Below are 25,396 nucleotides of genomic sequence, written 5' to 3' on the forward strand. Positions count from 1 at the left end.
AATTTACATGATTTAGGACATGGAAGATGCATGTTAGGAATGCTGTTGTGCTTAGCCATTTTTAATTTACAAACTTGTTTATTCATGTACTATTCCCCCATAATGTGTTGGGTAACAATTGTATTTTGTGTTATATAAAATTCAAAAAAATAAGTAAAATAAGAGCATGCAGATGTTCCAATCTGAAAACATTCTGGGGCATTTAGAGGTGGGGGCATATGCACCTTTGGCATCCATAGGAAAACACACACACACACACACACACAAGAACAGCACACTTGTGTCTGTATGTAGAACAACACAAAAAGAGTAATACTCATGCTGTGTGTACCAGTTTCTGAATGTACTCCATTCGGAAGCGTATGTGCGCAAATGTTAGGCGGATATGTTATGAATGCAGAAGTGGTATTACTCTATTTGCATACAATCTAATGACATAATAAAAACAGATTTTAATACATGATTATGTTGTGTACATATAGGGTATCTTGAATCGAATGTATGCACATGTTTTTTTTGTGTGCAAGCACAGTGCAAAAATGCGTATCTTTATTCCCCAAAAAATAGGCATTAGTCTAACTCTATTGTTGGGACCAATATGCGCACATAGCAGGGACATGTTTAAGGGGCTTCTCTATGTAATGAGGAATTACACAGTTTAAGTGCTTAGTGCTTCCTAATTTCAAAATGCATGAACTACACTTTCTAAAAAATGTATTTCATTAATGTATATATCACTGCATAAACAATACAAATTCACATACCGTCATTATAAAAATCACAAAATATGGGGCATGTTTAATTATATAGCTCTATAATGAGCTAGTGTGAAACAGTGCCTGCAATGAAATGTGTTTAATATTGTGCGAGTGTACTAATGTCTAGTAAATATTTCTAAAATGAATTGAAAGTGTTCCATGTTCAACTGAAAATTATCTTTAACCGCAATTTTGACACACTGATTCCTGGCAGGGGTAGAGGTTAAAAAGACGGTTGAAATTCCCGCCCCTGCCCCCTCCTTCTTTGCCCTGAACCAAACAATTCAGAGATTCCTTCTTTTATCCTGTTGGAAACCCCAGAGTTTCCACGAATCTGGGAAAAGAGGTTATCTTTTCAGAACTCCCTCTCTTTTTCTACATATGTAATATATATATTACTTACCCTATAACTCATCGATTAATTACAAGAGGTCATTTTCAGGAGTCCATGAAGAGGTTAAAAAAGACAATTTATTTCAGGGAGTAATGCAAAAAAAAGTCACAGTATGGTGAGTTTCATATAATGGTTCAGAAGAAAATGGCATCTATGTATGCACATTTTGTAGTGTGGGTGGTTTAGAGATTCTTTTGGATTTGTTTTGGTGACAGGTTGACAAAGATTTGTGAGATATGATTTTATGTTATGTTGAACTCTGGGTGTTTTGTATACTGTCTCCGAGTTATATTATTCAGTTATATTTGAATATAAATCAGTTTTTATAAAACAGCTTTGCTTGGGACATTATTAAGTAAATGCTTCTGTTGAATTATTATTCTTTGCCTGTGTACACTTTCCCAGAAATCTTTTAACACTGAATGTATTAGTTTATGTAGTAATAATGAGCGCATATTAAATTTATTTTTAAATTATGTATACTTTGCTGTTTCCCTTGGCGAATACCCAATTATACAACCTATTGTTTCTTTTTAAATGTCTATTACTGAATAACAGTTTTGACTTTGGAAATTCTTTATTTTATATGAAAAATGATGTCTAAATTTGTCAAATTTCAAATTTTAGAACAATTACACTAGTTCCTTTAATTTACGTATTTTAATTAGATATTTTAGTATAGTGTCACAATATAATTGTGCAAGATAACTGCTGATATGTGGACTATTCAACTTAGCAATGATTTTGGCTTGTAAAATGGTTAGCGTTGCTAAGAGCATATAATATGTATTAGATATTTCTCAGTTTTAAATCTTACATGTGCTTTCTATGCATTGTTGTCAAATGTTTTGTTTTAAATTGAAAATTGTAGATATTTTGCTGGGGTGAACTTTTTACTAGTTAGCATTAGTTTATGTGATCAGTATTTTGGGGGCAGAAGGGAGGACAAGTTAAACACCATATTCCCTCTTTTCTGCAAACAGAAAAAATGCCTTCCCACTATAGCCAGCAGTCCATAATAGTCCTGGCTCTCTTTGGCATTCTGGCTTCCATCATGGCTTTGCTTTCGGTTACCCTAATCTTCCAGATTCAGACTGCAACCAAACAGGGGGATTTCAATGCTGGGCTAGGCCCAGGAGCTGGTAGGATCTTACTGCCAGCTTCCGCAGTACTGGCTGCACTGTGTCTTGCAGTCAACACCAGTTGTCTCCTGCTGTGTCTACTCCAGTCCTATTTCACTGCTGAGGTCTGCCGTGAGGACTCCGAATCCAGCAGGTGAGTGTATGAAAATCTCATATACTAAGATGTAAAACCTCATGAGAGACAATTTGAGACAGATTGATATATTAAATGTATCCTTTGCACATTACATGTTATAATTACAGTAATTAATCTAAAGGAAGCCTGTAATATGTGCATTCTGTTCAAAAATTTGGTGTGGCAACCCAAATTGAAGTTAACCATGTCACAAGCTGCTTATCTAGAGACTTTGGTCAAATTCACAAAAGTTTAGTTAGATTAAACAATTGTGTTAGTATCACTTTTTAAACATCTTAACGTATTAACACACATCTAATGTATTTTTTTTTAAAGCTACTAATGTCAAATCAACAAAATTAATCTTTAAACGCAGAGTAGCTATATTTTCAAAACTTGTGAATATGGTGTTAAGTAGATCAGTCTTTAGAAAATAAACATCCAATAATTAATAGTAAGCCTTGTATACATTGAGTTGATAACACAAAAATCCTGTTTGTCTATAGGGGTGGTAATGGTATTTACAATACTGTAAACACCTACATAATTATTATGATACTGAACACAGGGACATGTAAAAAATACCTACTTAGCTGTAAACAGACACAGGGTAGATCCGATGTGAGGAAGGCAACACATCCAAGTGACGTCATTTCCAACCACAACTTGGACATTCGGTTTTTAAAGCGGCAACGCACGAACCCATATAAGTACTTACCTTTATGTTAGGGGTTAGGGTTAGGCTTAGTCTGTGGGTTAGGCTGAGGTTGCGGGTTAGGGTTAGCAATACAATTAACATTACCATGATGAAATGGGTCAGTGCGTTGCCGCTTTAAAAGATCTGCCCTGTGTCTGTTTATAGCTAAGTAGGTATTTCTTACATATCGCTCTGTTCAGTATCGTAATAATTAAGCAGGTGTACACACTGTCGGTGTTTACATCATCGTTCATTCGTACTACACCCATCTACAGTGTTTGCAAGTTGCTAAAATTGAACTACCACTGTAAAATGGCTGCAAAGCAGGGGCGTGATCAGGAAGACCAATCAAAAACTGCAAAATCTTGACTGCAGCTTATGATTGGTCCTGTTGCTCACATTACACCCTCCACCACTTGTGTTTTCAAACAGGGCTGTGAGAACAATGGAGCCACTGGAAAAACCGTTGTGCGGAGCAACCCCGGGGCTTGAGCTAGGGGGAATAGGAGGTTTGAACTGTCATTTGATGAGATGAAATACATAGACAAATTTGAAATTAAGTGAAATAGCTTTTATTACAAAACGAACAGCCACAGTCTCATAGTACCAATGCATATTGGAATATACAGCAACAATCACATATTTAAATGGCTATAGTTGCCAGGCCTAAGAGTGCAAAGGTCTAGAGCAATAGTGAATTTACTTTATTAAAGCATTTTATTTAAGATGCCCCTCCCCTGGGACTCCCACCAGTCACTTGTATTTAGCAGGGTTCTGAAGCACACATATGATCAGGACATCTGCTCTGCTCTCTCCATAGCAGGTAAGATCCAGCACAGCAGCAATAAGGCTTTTCAATTAGAGCTTTGTTGGATATTCTCTGCTATGGAGACCACAGAACTGAAGGTGATCGGCAGCAATCCCAGTTATATGTGCTGAGATCTCACCCCAAAGTTAAACTCCAAGGATGGGAGGTCATTTAATAAAGTTTTTAAATAAAGTGGAATACCTGTTTATTCTTCTTTATTGCCTTACACTCTTTCTTTTGCTAGCTGTTGTTACATTAGCGAATTGCCTGATGCAACTGATCATTAACAACAACTTAGATTTTAGTAACACTGTATCATCATCATCAGAGCCAACTACTCCGATGATTGGCTGACACTTTGTTTTGTGATGGCATAAGTTTGTTACGACTTGCTGCACTGAAGTCTGCTATTGAAATACACACGGCTTTAAGATAAATTGCACCAATGAACTTTAGTAAAATAAATTACAAATTGCAGGCAGTTGCAAACCACACAGAGGCGACTTGTTGCATGACACATTTGATAGTGTAGCCCCAGCCTTGAGCAGTCCAGGATATATATTATCTAGGATTGTAAGTATTCATATTGCTGTAATAGCTTTATACTACTTTTACTGCAATACTAATTTAAAGTACAGGAGGGTTTAGTATATTGATTTGGATGCAAAAATGTAAGCAACATGATTTCTGTATGGTTACTTTACCCAAAAAAAGTGGATAACCATTCCACTTTACACAATGCCACAGAGATTGAGTGCGCTTTCTCTATAACAAAGCCATTCTAAGTTACTGCTGTAGCAGGGATACAGCCCTATTCTAATGAGATATTATAAAATCAGCCTGGTGCTGAGAACATGATTTCCCAGCATAGTACATAGTGGCCTCCATCAACCCCCTCATTACATGTAGCTCATGTTCCACCCTTACATTTCAAGAGGCTGCTCTTTGCCTCCCTCAGTCTCTGTCCCAGATTTCAGATGCTCACCCTTTGTTCTGACCAGCTCCTAAAAACAATGACCCAGCATGGAGCTTCTTCCAGCTTGTTAGAGACCACATGACCATTAACTCCTAACAGTCAACAGCTGGGAACTGGCCCTTATGTGCTTGGTAGTAGTACAGGCAGGATCAAATGGTATGTGTGTGTATATATATATATATATTTACATACACTTTACCATAGAAATACAACCTGTTGTTGCAGCAGTTAAACTACTTCAGGATTTGTAAACATCTTGTTTTTCACTTCATTTTCTGTGTTTTTGAGATAATACACCGACTGACAGTACAGTTTACCAATGAAGACTCGGCAATTCTATTATTATGCCTTACCAAAACTATAAAATTTACCAGGCAAGAATTTACACTACAATAATTTGTATTATTTAACAATGCAAACAAAACTTAAAGAACAGATTAGAAGTATTTTGAAATGCTAAAAAACATTACAAAAAGTGTTGTTGTAGATATTAAGACAATATTTGTCTTGAAAAGCAGTGTTGGCTATTGACCCAGTGTTTGTGGAAGTTTAAATACAACGCTGTGCTGTGAAGCTGTTGGCACTGTTGTTAATGATGGGGTGAGAATGTGGCACTGGGCTATGAAATGGAGGTAGGGGTGCAGAGCCCAAGGGGGGGTGGTATGGAGCTTCCTATGGCCCTGCCAAAGTGAAGTGGTGGTGCTCTGATTATGATCTGTGAACTCCAATCAGTGGTCACAGTGGGGGTGTATACGGTGGTATGCCATACCGCCACTTCTCCTATTGCTTTTATTGTAAAACCATAAAATTTCCATTCACTTACATTCCCATTACATTTTTCATACAGACACTTCGACCACTGGCTCCAATAATAAAAGTTTTATAGTTTTTAAGTCACCTCATAGACAGCATATATTTCAAAGGCTCATCAGAGCAAAATAAGATAAGTAAAGTAAGAACAAACACTATGGGGTATATTTACTAAACTGCGGGTTTGCAAAAATGGAAATGTTGCCTATAGCAACCAATCAGACTCTAGTTATCATTTATTTAGTACATTCTACAAAATGACAGCTAGGGGTAAATGTATCAAGCTGAGAGTTTTCCGGCGGGTTTGAAAAGCGGTGAAGTTGCCTATAGCAACCAATCAGATTCTAGCTGTCACTTAGTAAAATGTACTAAATAAATGATAGCTAGAATCTGATTGGTTTTTCAAACCCTACAGAAAACTCTCAGCTTGATACATTTACCCCCTAGAATCTGATTGGTTGCTATAAACAACATCTCCACTTTTTCAAACCCGCAGTTTAGTAAATATACCTCAATGTGTAATTCATGAAGCAGAAATTAACCTATTTATTTGCCTCACGCTTAATTAGGATCACACTCACATTCTGTGCCTACTTTTACACAATTGTAGGTGTTGCTAGAAATGTGCAATGTTGTAAGTTACCTTTGTCTATCTCTTAATACCCAGTCTAATTTTATTACTATGCTGGAAAGAGTAAAAATGTAAATTCAGTCCAGTCTGCCATCACGTCACAATGTAAACAGCAGATGGCAGCACTCATCAACATTTAGAACATATAGCATGTTTTAAAAAATAAAACTGTAATTATGAAGCCCAATGTCTAATTAAAATGTGTATACAGCACAGGCACAGAGGACTAGAATATGCTAACATGCTTTGAGCAGGAATCACCCATAAAATGAATACCCCAAAGAGGTGTACATTTGTCATGAAAAAGTCATATTGATTTTTTATTGTTACCAGGCAAGGGCATGGGAATGGTGGTGTAATATTGTGTAAATAATGGAGTGGGTTTTATGATGATGGCATGAGTACTAATGTATGGAGTGAAGTCCTAGGTTAGTGCATAGTTGCCTACTCTCTCTGAGACCCCCAGATTTGTAAGAGTTCTTCAGGATTCTCGGGAGATCATTGCACCCTCCCACCTCGTGCCCACTTTCCTAGAGAAGTGTGAGGGGCAAGGCTTGATGATGGGATTCAGAGTCAATCTCGTCATCCTTGTCTCACCCTGCTGTGTGATGCTGTTAATGAGTGGGAGCGCAACATGGTTATGCTTCCTGCACCTATCCTCTGGTATCTGGCAAGATAAGTAAAGTAAGAACAGACACTATGGCAGGTATGCGTTAGTGTAATGTGTTAAGGCTTTGTTTAGAGACTGCGTAATATGAAGTTTTTTAGCTTATGTGTGCTTTGTATAAGTCATTATAGTAGTAGGGAGGACAGTTTCATGAATGCTTTTCGTGGTTGCTCATAGAGGCTTATTGGGGCATATTTAATAAAGCACGATAGTGCTTTTAACGGGTCATTAAGGTCCCACAGTGTCCTCCGCAAATTTATTAAGGGGGCATCGCAGCATATATCATGGATATCTGCTGCTTTGCATTCCTCTTCGTTTTTGGGAGCAGTCACCATTCAACAGAATGGTGACTGCTCCTGGCCGCAATCTAACAAGTCCCGAAAAAACATTTTTTTCGGGAACTTGTCATGTTAATGTAAGCCAGCTGAAGCTGGCGTACATCATCCGAATTGAGGAAATCTAATGCTGTCAGCTCTGCTCCGGAGAGCAGAGCTGGACAGCGCATGTGTGGAGGGATCACATGATCCCTCCCTGTCACTCAGCGCTCTCTCTCTGCAACTATCGTTGCAGAGACAGAGAGGGGATCTGTGTGCGCATGTCCAGTTCTTGGAACTGGACATGCGCAATTGAAGAGTGAAGAGAAGACCCGGAGACAGCGCTTCCGAAGAGGGGGGTAAGTATGATTTTTTTTATCACTGAAACAGCAGTTTTTCAGAACTGCTGTTTCTGTGCAGGGCTGTACATAAATGTGAGAAGTAGTTCAATCCTTATCATTGCGATAAGGATTGAAAACTACTTTTCACTTTATGTGAATATTGATAAATGTGCCCCATTGATGCTTGTGTTTCTGCTAAATCACATGGGTTTCCAGAGTAAGAAAGCAACATTTCCGGAGGAGCCAAGTTTCTGACTGGAGCAGTTGGGTGGAGTGAGGGGTTTCCTTGCAAAATACAGGTGCTTCTGTTATTGCTGTGCAGCGCAAAAGCTAGATGTTATTTTGTGTAGCTAAACGACTGAAATGAGATAAATGAAGCTGGAGAGGGTACATTTCTAGGAGGGTTCCTAACTGTTCGGAGCGGTGCAAGGCTATTTCTACTCTATGAAAAGACTTCTCTTTGCAACAGTTCAGTGAATCACTCTCGCCCTATATTTTTAATGGGACACATTTTGTGCAACATCCAGAAATATATAATTGAAAATAAACTAATAAACGAGGTTACACATTTTTTTGAAGGAAACGGGTATGCCAAACTAATCTAATCAGTTTTGCTTCATGGCAATGCAGTTCATGTAGTATATTTGGATTTTTACAAAGCATTAGATACATTTCCAGATAACATAGTAGTACATAAGATAAAAGCACTGGGACTGGAACATGGGATTATGTACATGGGTAGATAACTGATTGAGATGTGTTCAGATTGCGATGACATGGCCACATTGTAATGGGGGGCGTAGGGGTGTAGAACATCACAACGAGGGATGTGGCTACTCCCCTGGGGGCTTGTCTAGCACTTTGAAGCGTTAGGCTGCCCCTTTTCCCCCTTGATTACAATCACCCATTTATTGCTGCGCACCAGTTGTAGAGCATGAGGCACCTGTTCACCGCTGCTGCAGAGCAACAATGAATGGGAGATAACACCCAACTTACAGGACAAATCTGTCTTGATTGGGATGGTTGCACAATGCCCTTAAATTAGGACTATACCTTCTAAATTGGGACAGTTTGGAGGTATGAAGTTTTTTTCACTATGAGGATAGTTAGGCTCAGTGATTTGATCTAAGTAATTAATATAATTGAAATATATGGGCTTGCATACATTTTTTTAATTAACCTTTATCTCAATAAAGGATTGAATTTTTAGTTTTTCACACACGCGCTTTATCATTTACTTTTTAGAAGCCTAGCACTATGTGCTGTTTACATTATGTTTCTTCCTCGGACTCTATGGTACCCAGAACTATGGGTAGCTTTCTTTCTCAGGTTGGGTAAATAGAGGGAACAAAAAAACACACCCCAGATGGCATATTAGGAAGCTCGTCTTCTTCCCATGTGTCTTTTCCTGACTCTAGCACAGGAAGTGCAGGTAGTGTTTGTTATTTTGTGTAGGCAGGGGCTTACCTTCCTTGGAAATCTCAACAATGCACCAGTGAATGATGCAAGCCATGGATGGACCTGGTGCGCATGATGTACTTTTGAGTTTGGCCCCTGTTCTTGGCTGGCGGTGGTAGGTGCATGTGCAAGATTCGCTTCACAGGTCATAGGATAGAGGACCAGTATGTGTACATATGTGGAGCTACTTGGCGCTCTCCCTATTGAAGGAAAGCGTTTTGTACGCTAAATCTGCTATAGGCGGTTCATGGATGGAGCCCAAGTCGGACACCAAACAACCAAAAAGCACCAGCAGTAGATAAGCCGCTAAGTATAGTGGTGCTTTGTATGGTATCTTTTCTGTAGTTAGTTAGTAATTTAGTTATCTTCAATACACTTGTAGAGCCTGGAGAAAGAAAAGAAGGCAAGATAAAGAGTATGTGGAGCCTATTATCAGCCTTTAATTTAAGGAGTGGAAGGAATGGTTTGTGCAGCATACAATTTGCAAGCAAAGGAGAAAAGGCAGACACCAGAACAATATAAGGATCTTATAAAGTGGATGTGAAAAGCATTTGTCACTAAGGAATATTTGTGTGCCATGCAGGGATTAAAAAAGTCTCAAAGAAGCATAGATTGGAAGTCATGTGTGAGCAATCAGATTTTGATTCCCCAGCAGATGAAGGACTCCTCTAATAAGGAGTGTGGGTAAGTCAAGGAGTCAATGTTTAATCTGGAAACAGTGGAACGTTATTTATAGATCTATGGGTATGAATCTAGAGCAGCCTTTCAAAGAGATCCAATGAACCATCTTTGAGGGTTAGAGGTTTTTTTTTCCATTACGTCAAATGGTAAAGAAGATAGTATTGTAGGAATGGACACAAGTGTATAAGTATCAACCTAACTTAAGCAGGTTGGATCGTATGTACCCCTTTGATGATGAGGAGGCTCAGAAATGGAGTGTAGCACCTAAAGTCAATGCTTCAGTGGCAAGTCTGTCTTTTAGAACTATGGTTCCAATTGAGGATAAGGTTCCTCTTAGAAATCCAATGGATATGAAAATGAAGAGTTGTTTTAAGAAGTTGCAGGTTTCTTTGGGAATTGTGCTGAAGTCTAGTGGCTCTGACCTCAGTGGTGAAAGCGCTAATGCAAATGATAATGCAAAGGGGCATAGAATATTTATGTGAAACATCTCTGGATACCACTGTTTTCTCTGCCAGGACAATGGCCTCAACAGCGGTGGCTAGAAGAGCTCTCTTACTGCACCTTTTGGCTGCAGACGCTCAATCCTAGAATAGCTTTCTGTTTGCAGGATCCCTGCTCTTTGGTGATAAACTGGGAACTGTTATACAGTGATCCTCTGGGGCTTGGTGTAACCACTAACCACAAGATAGAAGGTTTAAATATCCTTTTTTGACTCATCAGCACTTTGGAGCTGTGAGGAGTTATAAGCCTGGGAGGCGCTATGGAAAATGGAATATGCAGAACTCTGCTAAGCAACCCTTTTCTGTTTTCAAGAACAAAGAAAGGAGGGTCAGATTAGAAGACTAGGCAATGACGCTTACCAGAGTCATGCCCCAGTGATACCAATAGGGGATAGACAGACATTTAGTCCCACTCCATCACAAATCAATGGGTGCTGAATATTGTAAAAAATGGGTACGAAAGAGAATTTCATAATGAACCCAAAACAAACCAGTTTGTTCAGTCTAAAGTTCCATCTACAAATGCTGAATTCCTAACAGCGCAAGGCAGTCTGCAAACATTGATCAGTCTCATGCACTTTTTATTGCTCCAGCAGGTCAAAGCGAAAATTTTTACTCTAGACTGCTCCTGGTCAGAAAGACATCAGGGTCCTTTTGCACAACCCTGATTTTGAAAAGTTACCCCACACCAGGCATTTCCTTATGTGAATTCTATCCTCATGACCATTGACGAAGGGGACTTTTTCATCTCCACAGATCTTCAGGATGCTTATTTTCATATCCCTGTGGCTGTCATTTCAGAAAACTTCTTAGATTTTGTATACTGGGCTAACACTTTCAGTTCACTTGCCTGCTCTTCAGGCTGAGATCTTCCCAAGGATATTTACCAAGGTGCTAGTTACACTTATAGTAAAACTGAGGTAAAACGGGTCAAGATACGGCCTTATTGAAAAACATTCTTGTAGTGGGGAATTCAGAAATTAGTGTCAGTTGCAATAATGCTAAAGTAATACAGTTTCTGAATCAGCATGGCTGGATTGTGAACAATATTTAAAATCATCTTAACCGTCACAAAGATTAAATTCCTGGGTGCCCAAAATGACACTATACACAGAGTGTCATTGTTACAGGAAAGGTGTACCAAGATCCTATCCCCAGAACATGAGCTGTGGACAGGTCACAATAAAGAAAAGGTCTGTAACTGGTAAGGATATTCCCAGCCTCCATAGGTATAATCTTGTGGGCAGGATGCCTGAGCACATAAGGAAATGTAACTATAGGAGGGCTTCTATGAGACTGGTCATTGCCCTGTCAAGAACCACCAGATAGTCGCTTAAACTTAAAAGCAAAAAGGATATAAATCTTGGAGTCAGAGTAGATGATTTTAACAACAGATACAAGTCTTACAGGTTGGGGAGCTCCCCTTCAAGCATAAGTGGTGCAAGACAAGTCTTCACATAAACATGTTGGAAATCAGAACAGCATGGAAAGTGGTTCAACACTTTCATTCTCATATGAAAGGAAAGTATCTCTGAATTTTCTCAGCCAACAGAACAGTGGTAGTCTTCATAAATTAGCAGGGGACACCAAAGGTCATTCTTTGATGATGGAGTGGTCTCTACACCAGGAGGTGTTCCAGCTACTACTGGAAAGGTTTGGCCTTCCTCAAGTAGACATAATGGTGACAAGAAGAAATGTAAAGTTTCCCAGATTTTTCCCACAAAATGTGGATCCAAAAGCTGAAGGGTCAGATGCTCTGACTATTACATGGCCATTCCAGATGGGGTACGGCTTCCCTCCATTTCCATGCTCATGTGCATTCTAAGAAATATTTGAATGGAAAAGGCAGTAATAGCAATTCTTCCATTCTGGCCTCATCATCTGAGGTTTCCAGGAGCCTTGGAAATGCTCAGAGAACAGCAGTGGTCTCTGCCTCTTTGGCCGGATCTACTGTGCCAGGGTCCACTTCTGCATCCAGATGGCGAGGAGATTGAGAGGATCCAGCTCAGAACAAAAGGGGTATCAGAACAAGTAATCAGTATCTTATTACATGTAAAAAAGATGAATTAATCAGATATCTATTATAGGATCTAGAAGAAGTTCTTCTTCTGCTGTCGCTTCAGATTGAAACCAGTAGCAACCACCATTCCACAGATTCTGGACTTCCTCCAGCATGGGTTCAGCAAAGGCCTTGCAGCATCCAAGGCCCTCACAAGATTTGATTATGTGATACTTCCAGGCAATAAAGATGATTCATCCACCCATAAGTCCTTTTGACATGGCACCTTAATTTAGTTCTAAATGCTCTAATATCTGATCATTTTGAATCTCTACAGAAAGTATCCTTGAGATGGATGAAATTGAAAGTTGTTTTCTTGATGGTAATTACATCTTCTTCCAGAGTGGGTATGGTGCAAGGAGGCTTTTTTCAATATCTACTTGGATCAAGTAATACTCAGGGCCTGTGATCCAGAATTTCTGCTGAAGGTGGTATCTAGATTTCACATTAATCAGGAAGTAGTGCTGCCATCCTTTTATCCACAGCCAAAAGATGAAAATGAGGAAAAACTGCTTTCATTGAATCTAGTGAGAGCAATTTCCATATATATCTGTCGAGAACAGAAGATCTCAGAAAGACACAACAGCCCCTTGTGCTCACAAATGGACCCAAAATATGTCATGCTTCCTTCTAAGTAAACTATCTCCAATTGCATCAGAGAAGCTATTAAACTGGCCTACAACAGTAATGGTTGTAGAGTGGCAGAGATCTTAAGGGCCGAATCAACTCAAGCAGTAGCGACATCTTGGGCAAACAAGATTTGGGTTTTCAGTTGTGCAGCTTTGCAAATCAGCTGGAAAGTCATCTATTCATTCTTTAATGAGCCATTATCATCTGGATATCCTACCTACCTCCAATGGTCAGTTTGGAATAGATGTTCCTAGTTCAGTCTCCAAATGAATCTTTCATTTGCAGAATATTTGGCTGAGTTTGTTCATTATATTATATTCCCTAAGCATTGCTAATCCAATAGTTAAGGCTGTCATGGAGTATAAAGGAGAAAGCAACCTATTATTTACCTATAATTCCTTTTCTTCAAGAGACTCCATGGCAGCCCTATTTCCCACTCATGCTTGTATTGTGTTTACATTTTTCCGACGTAAGCTTTGAGAAGTCATTCAAAGACACAGGAGAAGAGGATGGAGCCACCTCACATACCGTCCAGGGTGTTTTTTTGTTAACTGTCTCTACCTAACCTGGGAAAAAAAGCTACTCATAGTTATGGCTGCCATGGAGTCTTTCACAGAAAAAGAATTAACAGTAAATAATCCCCCACTATGGTGGTTGGAGGAGGAATCAACCATTGGACTAGCACACCAATCTGAGTATGGTCAAAAAGTGCACCACTGAAAGTGTAGGTCAATCCCGATCTCCACCACCTCCAATGACTAAGTTCATTTGTTGGACAAAAAACCTCTACATGCAATTTCTCCACCCAATAAATCTCATATCAATAATCTTGTCCTGCAAAGTTAAATCTCCCTTTGACATGTTACATCTTACAAAGTTGACATGACATTACATTGCAGTTTGCTAAAAAGTGAAGTACTATCTCCACTGGCCATAAAATATAACTGAAGCTTTTTCTAGATATTAAAGTAACATAGTAAACATAGTAACATAGTTGATGAGGTTGAAAAAAGACACCAGTCCATCAAGTTCAACCTATTTTGGATCTCCTGCGATCCTGCACTTATATTTGAAATTAATCCAGAGTAAGCAACCGTCAATCTGTTTCAATTGTGAAAATTCCCCCAGACTCAATATTGCAGTCCTATTTTTACCCTATATCCACTACTATCCTTCATTTTAAATTAACGGTCGTATCCCTGGATATAGCTTTCCACTAAAAATTTGTCTAACCCTTTCTTAAAAATATCTATTGAATTTGCCATCACAACCTTCCCTGGCAATGAATTCCATATCTTGACTGCCCTTACTGTAAAGAACCCCTTCCTTTGCTGGTTGTGAAATTTCCTCTCCTCTAACCTTAGGGGATGACCACATGTCCTGTGTATGGTCCTTGGGGTAAAAAGTTCCCATGAAAGCTCTCTGTATTACACCTAATGTATTTGTACATAGTAATCATATCTCCCCTTAGACGCCTCTTTTCTAAAGTAAACATGCCTAAACTGGCTAACCTTTCCTCATAACTTAATGACTCCATATCCTTTATAAAAGTAATTTCATCGTTTTCCAAAAAGCATTGTCTATGCAATTTGTGTGGTTCCAAAGCACAAGCAATTTATTTGGCAAAAGCAAAAGTTTAGCAGTTCAATAAATAAGTAGAGTACAGCCGATACATAATACATATGCTGCGCCCGCTGATCTGAAGCACAACTGAATCACATCATTTTGGCCCTGCATCATTTCATTGTGGGACCTAAATGATGCGTTTCGCAACAAATTGCCTCATGAATGCCTTCATCTCACCCACTTCACTAGGAAGTGGGCAGTATGCGGGAGAATTACCTAATTTCCTAGGAGACCTACCCGGAATTCAGGAGTCTCCCAGAAATTCCAGGAGAGCTGCAAGTATGAGTCACTTTGAAATCATTGGGTCAATGCCTTATCAACAGGCAACCATTATACCCACTCTTGTGCAGCATTCAGAACCACTGTAGGTCATTTCGGATTTTATTTTAAATGTAGGACATAACTGTGTATATGTACTTTCAAATCAGTGACCTAAAGTAATTAAAGACATAAGTTACTTATTTCAAATCAACAAAACTTATCATGATATCCACTTTGGTTTATGTTTTTACTCCTTTTGGTTAGCCTGGGTTCAACGGCATCCTTTACCTTTACCAGTTTATATACATTGATATCTATGATACAATATCATTTAAGCCTTCAACAATATCAGTTACTTATTACTTATATATTAGTACAGATATAGTAAACCATTTCACACATTACTGAATGTTCTCATCGAGTTATATAGAATATATTCCATAAAATATGAAACCATGATACAATCGTATATTTGCACCATGATTCTATAAATAAATTTCCATGTGCAAAAGTATTTTTTATCCAAATTACACTATCCATTATATTCTATAATATTACAGTAAGTTGATTCAGAGCTGTATAAGGTACCTATAAAGAACCTTTTCGCCCAACATTGATCTCTAGTGATTCTGACAATGTGAGATATTCTCATCTGTGTAGGTGCGACTGGTTCCTATTAGATAACCGGAATATTCGTCAATCCGCTGTCTGCCTGTTCTGCCTGGGAATCTCACTGTACTTAGCAGGTAAGATTTAATTGATTTCATTTTTACCCATGCAGTAACATATGCTCTGTTCAGTATATCATGTACTAGCACAACATGATGTCCAGGGTGTCAGCATGTATTAGATCATGTCACATAAGCATACAGCAAGTAAAAGGTTCACTCAACTGAAGACCTGCAAACATGGAAACGCTGTAATCTGCACAAGTAACAGTCTAATTCCCATTTAGTTGCAGTACATAAGTGTACCTATTATGTTCTTCAACTTGCTCTAAACCAGTTTAGATCAACAATAAATTCAAAGCTGGTTACACACAGCATAACTGACTCATAACTCTGCAGAATTAGTGGCGCTATATAACTAACTGATGATGATGATGAGAACAGTAGTGATTAGTGATCCCTATTAAGGCAGAAATAAGAGCAGAAGCATGGCAAGCAGCCAAGTGCATATACCCTAAAACATCACAGATTGCAAAAAGATAGAAAAAACTTACATGTTAGAGACTGTAGGAAAAAAGAATTTAATTCATGTTTTGATCATTTATACAAATATCGGCTTCTGGGACACACAGATAGACCCAAAAATGTCATGAAAGTATATATTTTTTATTGTTGTGGTTGTATCCTGTATTGGGATCCTGGGTACTCATCCACTCTACTGTTAATTAAAGGTTCAGATTGATGTACTAAGTGTTTTATGTTTTGTGGGGCATTTAATTACATGCTTATGTATGTGCCTTGTGCAATAAAGATATTATTATCAAGGAATAGCTATTTAGATGCAGGTAAGTCTATACTTTATAGTCATTCACAATATACTTCGAAAAGCTGAAAATTGGTCACCAAACTTAATATTTTCTGAAAATTCTGATTTTTGGTGCAGCTAAACCAATATAATTAGTAAATACAAATCTCTAAGCATTAGACACTGAAAAGGATGCAAGGACTGGGCAAATATTAGGTCACTTCATTTAGATTTCAGGTTTAATTTCAAAATTACAAAAGTCCTAATTATCTTATATTTTCTGAACCATACATATAGAACATAAATATGGAATATTCTGGTCTTGTTACATTATTTGTTTTTCTTGTAAAATTATCCCAAAATAATTACAAGTTCAAATTATTTCATTTTACTAGAATTTATTACCCTGATGCACCTGACTTAACAGTATTAGGATCCTATAACAGATCTCCCAATTTGCAGCACTTCAAATCAGGACATACAGCTAAGGGAGCATGGTCATGTCACTACAAGGAGGTGGCCACATCCTAGTACTAGTGCTTCCAAAGTACTAGCCCTCCCCTTAGCCCCCTACTCTCAAGTGACCCATTCATTGCCATGCACACTAGTGTCAGGTATGAGCGTACCCATTTATCCTGCTTTGCTGTGCAGAGCAGAAGTAAACGGGGTATACCTTTGAACTCTCCGATTCATAGGACAAAGGTGATTGGGACAGAGCCCTCAAATCGGTACTGGCCTGTCTAAATCAGGGAGGTATGCTATAGTTTTTTTTTTATGCTATAATTAATTATAATTCTTTGACTCGCAAAAAGAAGCATTATGTTGCATTTATGTATTAATCCAGTGATGGGCAACGGAACATGCTTTGTGGGAGACATGTGCAGTCCTCCAACCTTCAAAAGGGTTGCACATTTCCTAACATTTCAAGAGCCCCAAAATGACCTCGCAAACCCACATAATTCATCCCACAATTTCCCCACATGCCCCTACCTTGCTTCAATATTCCATCATGCCACTCAGATCTCTACATGCTCAAAACTAGCCCCACATGTACGTATACCCTGCTTGCCACAAAATGCCCCCGCATGCACCCAGACTCATACAAGCCCTCAGATCCCAAATGTACTACAAAATGTCCTAACATGCCACTCAGACCTACCTACAGTCCCTGCAGACCTTCTCACATGCTCCTCAGACCTGCCAACTCACTTGCTAATCAACTGAAAATCATCATCATTTATTTATATAGCGCCAGCAAATTCTGTAGCGCTTTGCAATTGGGAACAAACATTTATAAGACAATACTGGGTAATACATACAGACAGAGAGGTAAGAGAACCCTGCCTGCAAGCTTACAATCTATGGGACAATGGGAAAAACAGTGGCATGTGCTACATCATATTGCACATTGGACCAGCTAGAATGCAAAGGTGAAAAGTATTCAGTGGGCTGTGTTATTAATCTCACAGCAATGTTGGTCAGAGGGTTGTTGTCTTGTGTTAGCTGTGTAGAGGGTGGTAATAGGGTAACCTAGAGAGATTAAGATGCTGGCTGAGGAATAATATAAGCTTGTCTGAAGAGGTGGGTTTTCAGAGAACATTTGAAGGTTTAAAGACTAGAAGAAATTCTTACTGTGCGAGGGAGGGAATTCCACAAAGTGGGTGCAGCCCGAAAAAAGTCCTGTAACCGGGAATGGGAGGATGTAATGAGAGTAGAAGAGAGACGCAGATCTTGTGCAGAACGGAGGTGTCGAGTTGGGAGATATTTTGAGATAAGTGAGGAGATGAATGTCGGTGCGATTTTGTTGACGGCCTTGTATGCTAGTAAAATAATTTTATATTGGATTTGTTGAAATACAGGCAGCCAATGTAGAGACTGACAGAGTAGCTGAGCAGAGGAAGAACGGTTTGCAAGGAAAATCAATCTAGTCGCTGCGTGCAAAAGATTGTAGGGGTTCAAGTCTGATTTTGGGAAGACCAGTAAGGAGGGAATGACAATAGTCAATGTGGGGGATGATGAGTGCAAGAATTAAGGTTTTTGCAGTGTCGTGTCAGATATGTGCATATTCTGGAAATGTTCTTTAGATGTATGTAACATGATTTAGATATAGTGTCGATGTGGGGAATAAATGATAGTTGTGAGTCAAGGATTACACCTAGGCAACGAGCTTGCGGGGTGGGATTTATGGTCATGTTATCAACAGAAATATAAATGTCAAGCAGGAAGCTTCTGTTTTTGGCTGGGAATATTATTAATTCAGTTCTTGAAAGATTGAGTTTGAGTTGGTGAGAAGACATCCAAGATGAAATGGCAGAAAGACAGTCAGTAACGCAAGACATTAGAGATGGTGAAAGATCAGGGGGTAAATGTATCATACCCCGGTTTTGTCAACTCCCGCGAGTTCGGCGTCTTCGCAGCTTAAATTTAAAGCGGCGCTGCATTGTGAAGGGAAGTTTCCCTTTACAAGGCAGCGCCCCTTTAAATTTAAGCTGCGAAGACACCGAACTCGCGGGAGTTGACAAAACCGGGGTATGATACATTTACCCCCAGGAGATGATAGATAGATTTGTGTATCATCCGCATAGAGATGATACTGAAATCCAAAGGAGTTTATTAGTTTTCCAAGAGAAGTGGTGTAGATAAAGAATAGCAGAGGACCTAGGACTGAGTCTTGTTGTACTCCAACTGATAAAGGAAGCGGAGCAGAGGTGGATCCAGAGAAATTAACACTGAAAGAGTGATTAGATAGGTAGGATGAGAACCAGGATAGGACAGTGCCTTCAAGACCTAGGGATTGTAGCGTTTGTATGAGGAGAGAGTGGTCAACAGTGTCAAATGCAGCAGAGAGATCCAGGAGAATTAGAAGAGAGTAATGGCCTTCACTTTTTGCTGTGATCAAATCATTGACAACCTTGGTCAGCTCAGTCTTTGTGGAGTGTTGAGAGCGAAAGCATGACTGAAGAGGATCCAGTAAGTTGCTTGCTGTAAGAAAGTGTGTGAGTCGAGTGTAGGCAAATCTCTCGAGAAGCTTGGAGGGGCATGGGAGCTGGGAGATGGGGCGGTAATTTGAGAGAGAGTTTGGGTCAGAATTTAGTTTTTTTTTAAAATGGGAGTAATCACTGCATGCTTGAATAGTGATGGAAAAATTCCAGTAGAGAGAGCTAGATTACAGATTTTAGCTAGAGGTGGAATAAGCACAGAAGACAGGGACCTACCAATTTGTGAAAAAATGGGATCAAGAGGACGGGAGGTAGAGTAGGAAGATGAGAACAGAGTAGAAACTTTCTCTTCATTTGTGGGATCAAATGAAGAGATCGTGTCAGAAGGTGCCACAAAGAAATTGAGCTGATTGCTTGTCAACGGAGATGATACTATTTCAAGTCTGATCTTATCTATTTTGTCCTTGAAATAGAAAGCAAGATCCTGGGCACTGATGGTAGTCGGAGGGTTTGGGGTAGGAGGATTGAGAAGAAATTTAAATGTGTTAAAAAGGTATTTGGGGTTAGAAGTCTGAGCATAGATGAGAGATTGGAAGTATGTTTGTTTTGCAGTGTCCAGAGAATTTCTATAGGGGTGGTAGATACCAGTATATGTGATGAAATCATTAGAGGTACAAGATTTACGCCAGTGACGTTATTCTTTATGAGAAAGTTTTTGTAGAGTTTGTGTTACTTTAGTGTGCCATGGTTGGCAACGAAGTCTACACGGAGTATGTAGTGTAGCTGGAGCCACTTGATCCAGGGCAGTTGCTAGGGTTTGGTGAAAATGGGGTACTGCCCGATCAGGTGAGGAGAATGTAGAAAATGGGGAGAGAAGGTGTTAGAGAGAGGTGGAAAACTGTTGAAGATCAATAGAGTTGATATTCCTACGGTTGTAAGGAGGCTTGGAAGAGTTTGACACTGGGGAGGGTAAAGAACTGAGGGTGAGCGATAAATAAGGTGATGATCCGAGAGGGGGAAAGGAGTGTTAAGGAAATCAGAAACTGAGCATAGTCTAGAGAAAACAAGATCAAGACAGTGACCATCCTGATGAGTAGCAGATTCAATCCACTGGGAGAGGTCAAGTGAGGATATTAGAGAGAGTTTGGAAGCTGAATTGGAATGTGGATTAGCAATAGGGATGTTGAAGTCACCCATGATTATGGTGGGAATGTCAGAGGATAAGAAGTGAGGGAGCCATGCAGAGAAGTGTTCAAGAAATTGTTGATGTGGTCCAGGGGGTCGATAGATGACAGCAACACGCATAGAGAATGGGTTAAAAATCCTAACAGCATGTACTTCAAAAGATGTGAACGTGAGTGATGGGACATTTGGGAGAACTGTAAACGTGCACTATGAGGAGAGAAGTAGTCCAACCCCCCTCCTTGTCTGCCTCCTGGTCTGGGGGTGTGGGTGAAATGGAGACCACCATGTGAAAGGGCTGCAGGTGAGGCAGTGTCTGATTGTGTGAGCCATGTTTCTGTTATTGCTAGAAGGTTTAGGTTGTTTGAGAGGAAGAGGTTGTGTATGGAGGTAAGTTTGTTACAAACAGAGAGTGCATTCCAAAGGGCACATTTAAAGGACTTTAGAAGAGCGGGGAGACAGGTGATGTGTTTGAGGTTTGCTGGATTTCTGTAGTGTTCAGATATGTGTGTGTGGGACAAGTGAGGGAGATTTGGATTAGGTGAAATATCACCAGCTAATATAAGCAGGGAGGATGAAAGGTAGGAAAGATGATTGTAAGATGTGCATCCTTGTAGTATCTGGCGACAGGGTGAGGCTGTTAAAGTCATTGAATTTAAATAGGAAAAGAGTTCATGAGTGTTAACTAGAGGTGAGTGAAGTAATGAAGGGGCAATGTGGACAGAGGTTTGTGTTGCAGGATGGGTGAGGGATGAAGATCTAAAGATAATGCCATGAAAAGAGAGAAAGAAATATTTGAGCAAACATTGGGATTTGTGAGTAAAATAGTAAAAAATGGGGGAATTAAAAGAATTACCGAATTGCAATGTCCTGTGTAATCAGAGAAGTAGTGCAGAGTGAAGCTGTAGTTTATTCGTGGATGTCTGGACACCATGGAGTAATAATGTGGGTGTAAGTGTTGAATGGAGAGCAATAAAGAACAGGTGATGGAGTAGCTGAGTTATTGCAGAGTCATGAGAGAGGAGAGTGGTTCAAATTCAGTTTAATTTCTTTCTACTTGTGATGGCAGACAAAGCCTTGAGTAGAATTGAGAGTACAATGATGAGATAGGGGACTGGAATAGCTGTAGCATGGGTAGGGAGTGGGTGAGTAAGTAGTAGAGCAGGCTGATTAAACAGAGAGGATGTTGCAGGGAAAATAAACTGACAGATAAAACAAACTTTCATGAGCTGAGTAGAAAATAAGAGCAGAGTCCAAAACAGTCTTCTTGTGGTGTGAAGTTTGTAGCCAGGGAGAGATGGAAACATGAGGAGTAGAATAAGGAGTTTCAGGTGAATACTGACTGTTGTCCTTGTGTAACTGTGATAATAGGCAGAATGTTCTTCGACTGTTTAACTCCGGTATAACTCAGAATTATGCTATTTAAATTTGTACACTTGTAACTATACACACTAGCTATGCAGCCATTCTACAATGATTATATATGGTTAAAAAACACATGTGATCAGTATTCTTCAATCAAGTCCTCAATAAACTCCCCCAATAAACACTAGCAACAAAAAGGTTTAAACAAACAGTGAAAGGACAGCATACCATTAAAAATAAAAATGCAATTTCTTAATTCAGTTCTACTCTCTACCCTCCAGTCCATATGTGATTATCTTTAATGCTTATCCCCTTTTTTTTCTTCCTCTTATCCCTTCCCCTTATTATAATCTCTGTAACATTTTCCACTTCTCCATTAACACTCCCTTCTAGCATACTACACTTCCTACTCCTCTGGTGTTCTGCATGGCCTCCCTACTTTGTGCACAAGAGGTCACGTGACATGGAAGCCAGCTGCTCCAGTTGAGTTGTATTCTCTGCTTTATGTTAAAGCACAGAACAAGTTAGATCGGGTATAGATGACTTGGAGCCACAGGTGAATGCTTGTCAGGCCTCTGGCAGCCTGAGGGGCACCTTTTGCCCACCACTGTACTAATCACACTTCATCAAAATGTGGAGCCCTGGTTTTCTCTTACATGGAATTTTATGATGTGTGACCAACGTAAGATTTCACAAATCCAAGAAATCAAAGTTATATCTAGGAATATCGAGGTGATAACATTTGCCTAACTAGAAATTAACTCAATTATCAGAAATATATGCAATGTACCTGTATCTGTAACGCCAATCCTCACTGTTTGTCCTGTCTCTGCAGCTCTCTCACTCTACATGTTGATCCTGTTTGAAATTGAGACAGGAATAGCCAGCTCCTGTATACTCAGTTTGGGCTCTATTTTTATGATTGTCACAGTAGCTCAAACGCTACACAAAGCCTCCCAGGTCACCTGCCAGAACCATGAGCATGTGCCAAGTACCCTGTATGAAAATGACTCTGCTCACGAGAGAGATCTTAATGACTCTACACCCTCTTCTGACCTGAACAATGATAAAGACATGTCACCAGTGCGTCCACGTCCCGAGATCCACCGTGAATTTTCCTACCCACCATTTCTCCAGCAGCAGCAACAGCAGAAGCTGCAACAGCAGCAGCTGCAACAGCAGCAGCTGCAGCAACAGCAGAAACTACAATCTCTTTCACCACCATTCAACAACACACCGTGTGTGGTGAAACAGAGTGGAAGTATGTGCAACAGCACCAGAGACGAGCGCTATAACATCCCCAGAATGCAACGGACTCTCTCTGTTGAATCTGGACTTATGCAGCCAAACTCCAAGCCCTGGAATGGGGTAAACCAGGAAATGAGAACAATGGTATTAAGGAAACCAGGAGTGGTAGGGAAAGACTCCACACTAGTATGAATGTCACACCACTACCAAACTCTGTACAGAAAAACAATCATTTCAATTTTGTGTGTCCAAATTTCCATTTGTCGTGTAATTATTGTAGACATTGTGTTAAATTGGTAAATGTGCTAAATACAATTTGCACACATAAAGCATGTGCAATCCTAATGAAGCTTTTAAATCTAAGCAATTCCAAGTATTCTAGGACTTTATCATATATTGTTTGATTCATTAAAAGGTCATAAGAGATAACAAACATTTCACAGCTGGAATTATAATCACTACATTTGGAGTTATTGTTACTGGAAAGTGTATAAACGCAGTATTCGCTCAGATGGATTGTGTGAAATAAAACTATTTAGATGGCGATAATAACATTTGCATTTATAATACAGTTCATGTCAGTGAAGCTTCAATGTCTTAGAGCTATATTTACTAAGCGGCGGTTCTCGGCGCTATGTTGTCATTTTTTTTAAATTGCCAATTTTATTAAAGACAAAGTCCATCGGGTTCTGTCCATTAATAAAATTGCAGTTTGAACAACAAAAAAAAAATGACAGCAAAGCGTTGAGAAGCGAAGGTTCGTCAGAAACCGCCACTTAATAAATATATCCCTTAGTGTTTTGTTTAATAAACTAAGAATAATATGTAGAAGCAATGTACATTAGTTTAAGGAATTAGGGGTACAATGTTTTTTTATTATATATATCTGTTTTACAAGTGCCATAAATATTGTACTTCATCTTCCATTTGGTAAATTACTGCATGCAAAGCTTTAATTGTGCATTTTTGGGGATATATTGTATATTTTCAAATTGCTTCATATCTTTGCTGCCTACTTGCTATATACAATGGGAAAACAATAGATGACTGTATAAATTAACTTCAGCAACATCTTCACTGAAATATGTAAAGGATTGCAATCTACAAGAACAGAAAAACCTGTAAAGATGGGATCATATCATACGTTATTTTTATGGTCCGTTTCTGGGCATGCACGGTGCTTTAAAAAAAAAAAATAAAAAAGCACGTATTGGCATTTACATTCATTAATGAATCAGGGACAGTATGTCCATCTTTGGAATAGCTAGGTAGGTAAATCACATTAATAAAATAATCATTGTTACAGGGCAAGAAATTCAAGGAATCCATTGTGGAATTAGGGCTTAGTCTTATTTAATCAGTACTTTCAGTTTCAGATGGTTAATTGCTACGTCTTAGAAAAAGAACGCTAAACTTTATTACATGATATGCAGCAACACAGGGGAAGCTGTCAGACTGTATATAATAGAAACAACTGTCATGTAATTATAAAATTACACAAAAATTTAGATCAATATAAAGGTAAGTTCCTTTTCATGATTTATATTTAGTATTTTCTTGAATAAGCTCTATTCTATTTCACGAGTTAGGTACATTATAAGCTTTGTCAACTAGTCACTTTCAGGACGGATTTCTTCACATCTACTACTTGTATTGCAAAGGCACCTATGTGATATGGATGCCAACTACTGCCATGCAAAATTAAATTACCTGTAGTGGCTTTCCAGTTGTCATAATACACCTGATAAAATATGACCAAATAACATTATATCCAAAATAAGAGATGCGGGTATGAGGATAAACCTCAAAGTAACATGGCTGATGTGTTGTACAAAATTTGTAACGCACTCAGCTGGACCCTGAAAAATAAATAGCATGATCAATAAACCTGCCTTACAAAAAAACAATAAAATGTAATCGGAGGGGATTTCTATCCCCAAAGATGCACAGCTCCCACAACACATATACAAGTTGGTAAGAGACAGCAAAAATTTGACGCAGATCAAAGCTCCGACTCTGGACATAAAAAATCCCAAAACCCTCCCGAAAAATAATAGTACCTGAACAATTAAGCAAATATCTCCAAATCAAAGATTTTAAAGGTTTAGAATAATTACTGTATCCCAATATTGGATTTCCCAAAGTGAGAGGGCTAATATAAAAGCCTTCTTAAACTAGAAGATATTCACATTCTCCCTGTACCTTTTAGTCCATTTAAGCACGAATGTTTCTGTTGTACTGAAAAATGTTTGTTTCATATTGCACTGGTGAGATCTAATAATGCTGAAATAGCTGACTACGTGTGGGACATATGGTTTTAC

The 25,396-nt window shown here is 39.0% G+C and overlaps 1 protein-coding gene across 1 annotated transcript; it reads left to right on the forward strand.

The window, feature by feature from the left end:
- The first annotated feature begins 1,082 nt into the window (after window positions 1-1,082).
- TMEM221 (transmembrane protein 221) lies at window positions 1,083-23,627 on the forward strand. Its single transcript, XM_075190854.1, has 4 exons — window positions 1,083-1,267; window positions 2,136-2,427; window positions 15,529-15,614; window positions 22,663-23,627. The coding sequence occupies exons 2-4, from the start codon at window positions 2,141-2,143 to the stop codon at window positions 23,265-23,267; spliced, it is 978 nt and encodes a 325-aa protein (XP_075046955.1). The 5' UTR covers window positions 1,083-1,267; window positions 2,136-2,140; the 3' UTR covers window positions 23,268-23,627.
- The last annotated feature ends 1,769 nt before the right edge of the window (window positions 23,628-25,396 follow it).

The sequence above is a fragment of the Mixophyes fleayi genome, chromosome 1 (genome assembly GCF_038048845.1).
Source record: "Mixophyes fleayi isolate aMixFle1 chromosome 1, aMixFle1.hap1, whole genome shotgun sequence".
In the NCBI taxonomy this organism is placed as follows: Eukaryota; Metazoa; Chordata; class Amphibia; order Anura; family Limnodynastidae; genus Mixophyes; species Mixophyes fleayi.

What these genes read in the sequence shown, in the direction of transcription:
- TMEM221 (XM_075190854.1), top strand. Translation starts at nt 2,141, where the DNA reads ATGCCTTCCCACTATAGCCAGCAGTCCATAATAGTCCTGGCTCTCTTT. An exon ending in GAGGACTCCGAATCCAGCAG is followed by an intron (nt 2,428 to 15,528) that starts GTGAGTGTATGA and finishes TCATCTGTGTAG; the next exon opens with GTGCGACTGGTTCCTATTAG. An exon ending in AATCTCACTGTACTTAGCAG is followed by an intron (nt 15,615 to 22,662) that starts GTAAGATTTAAT and finishes CTGTCTCTGCAG; the next exon opens with CTCTCTCACTCTACATGTTG.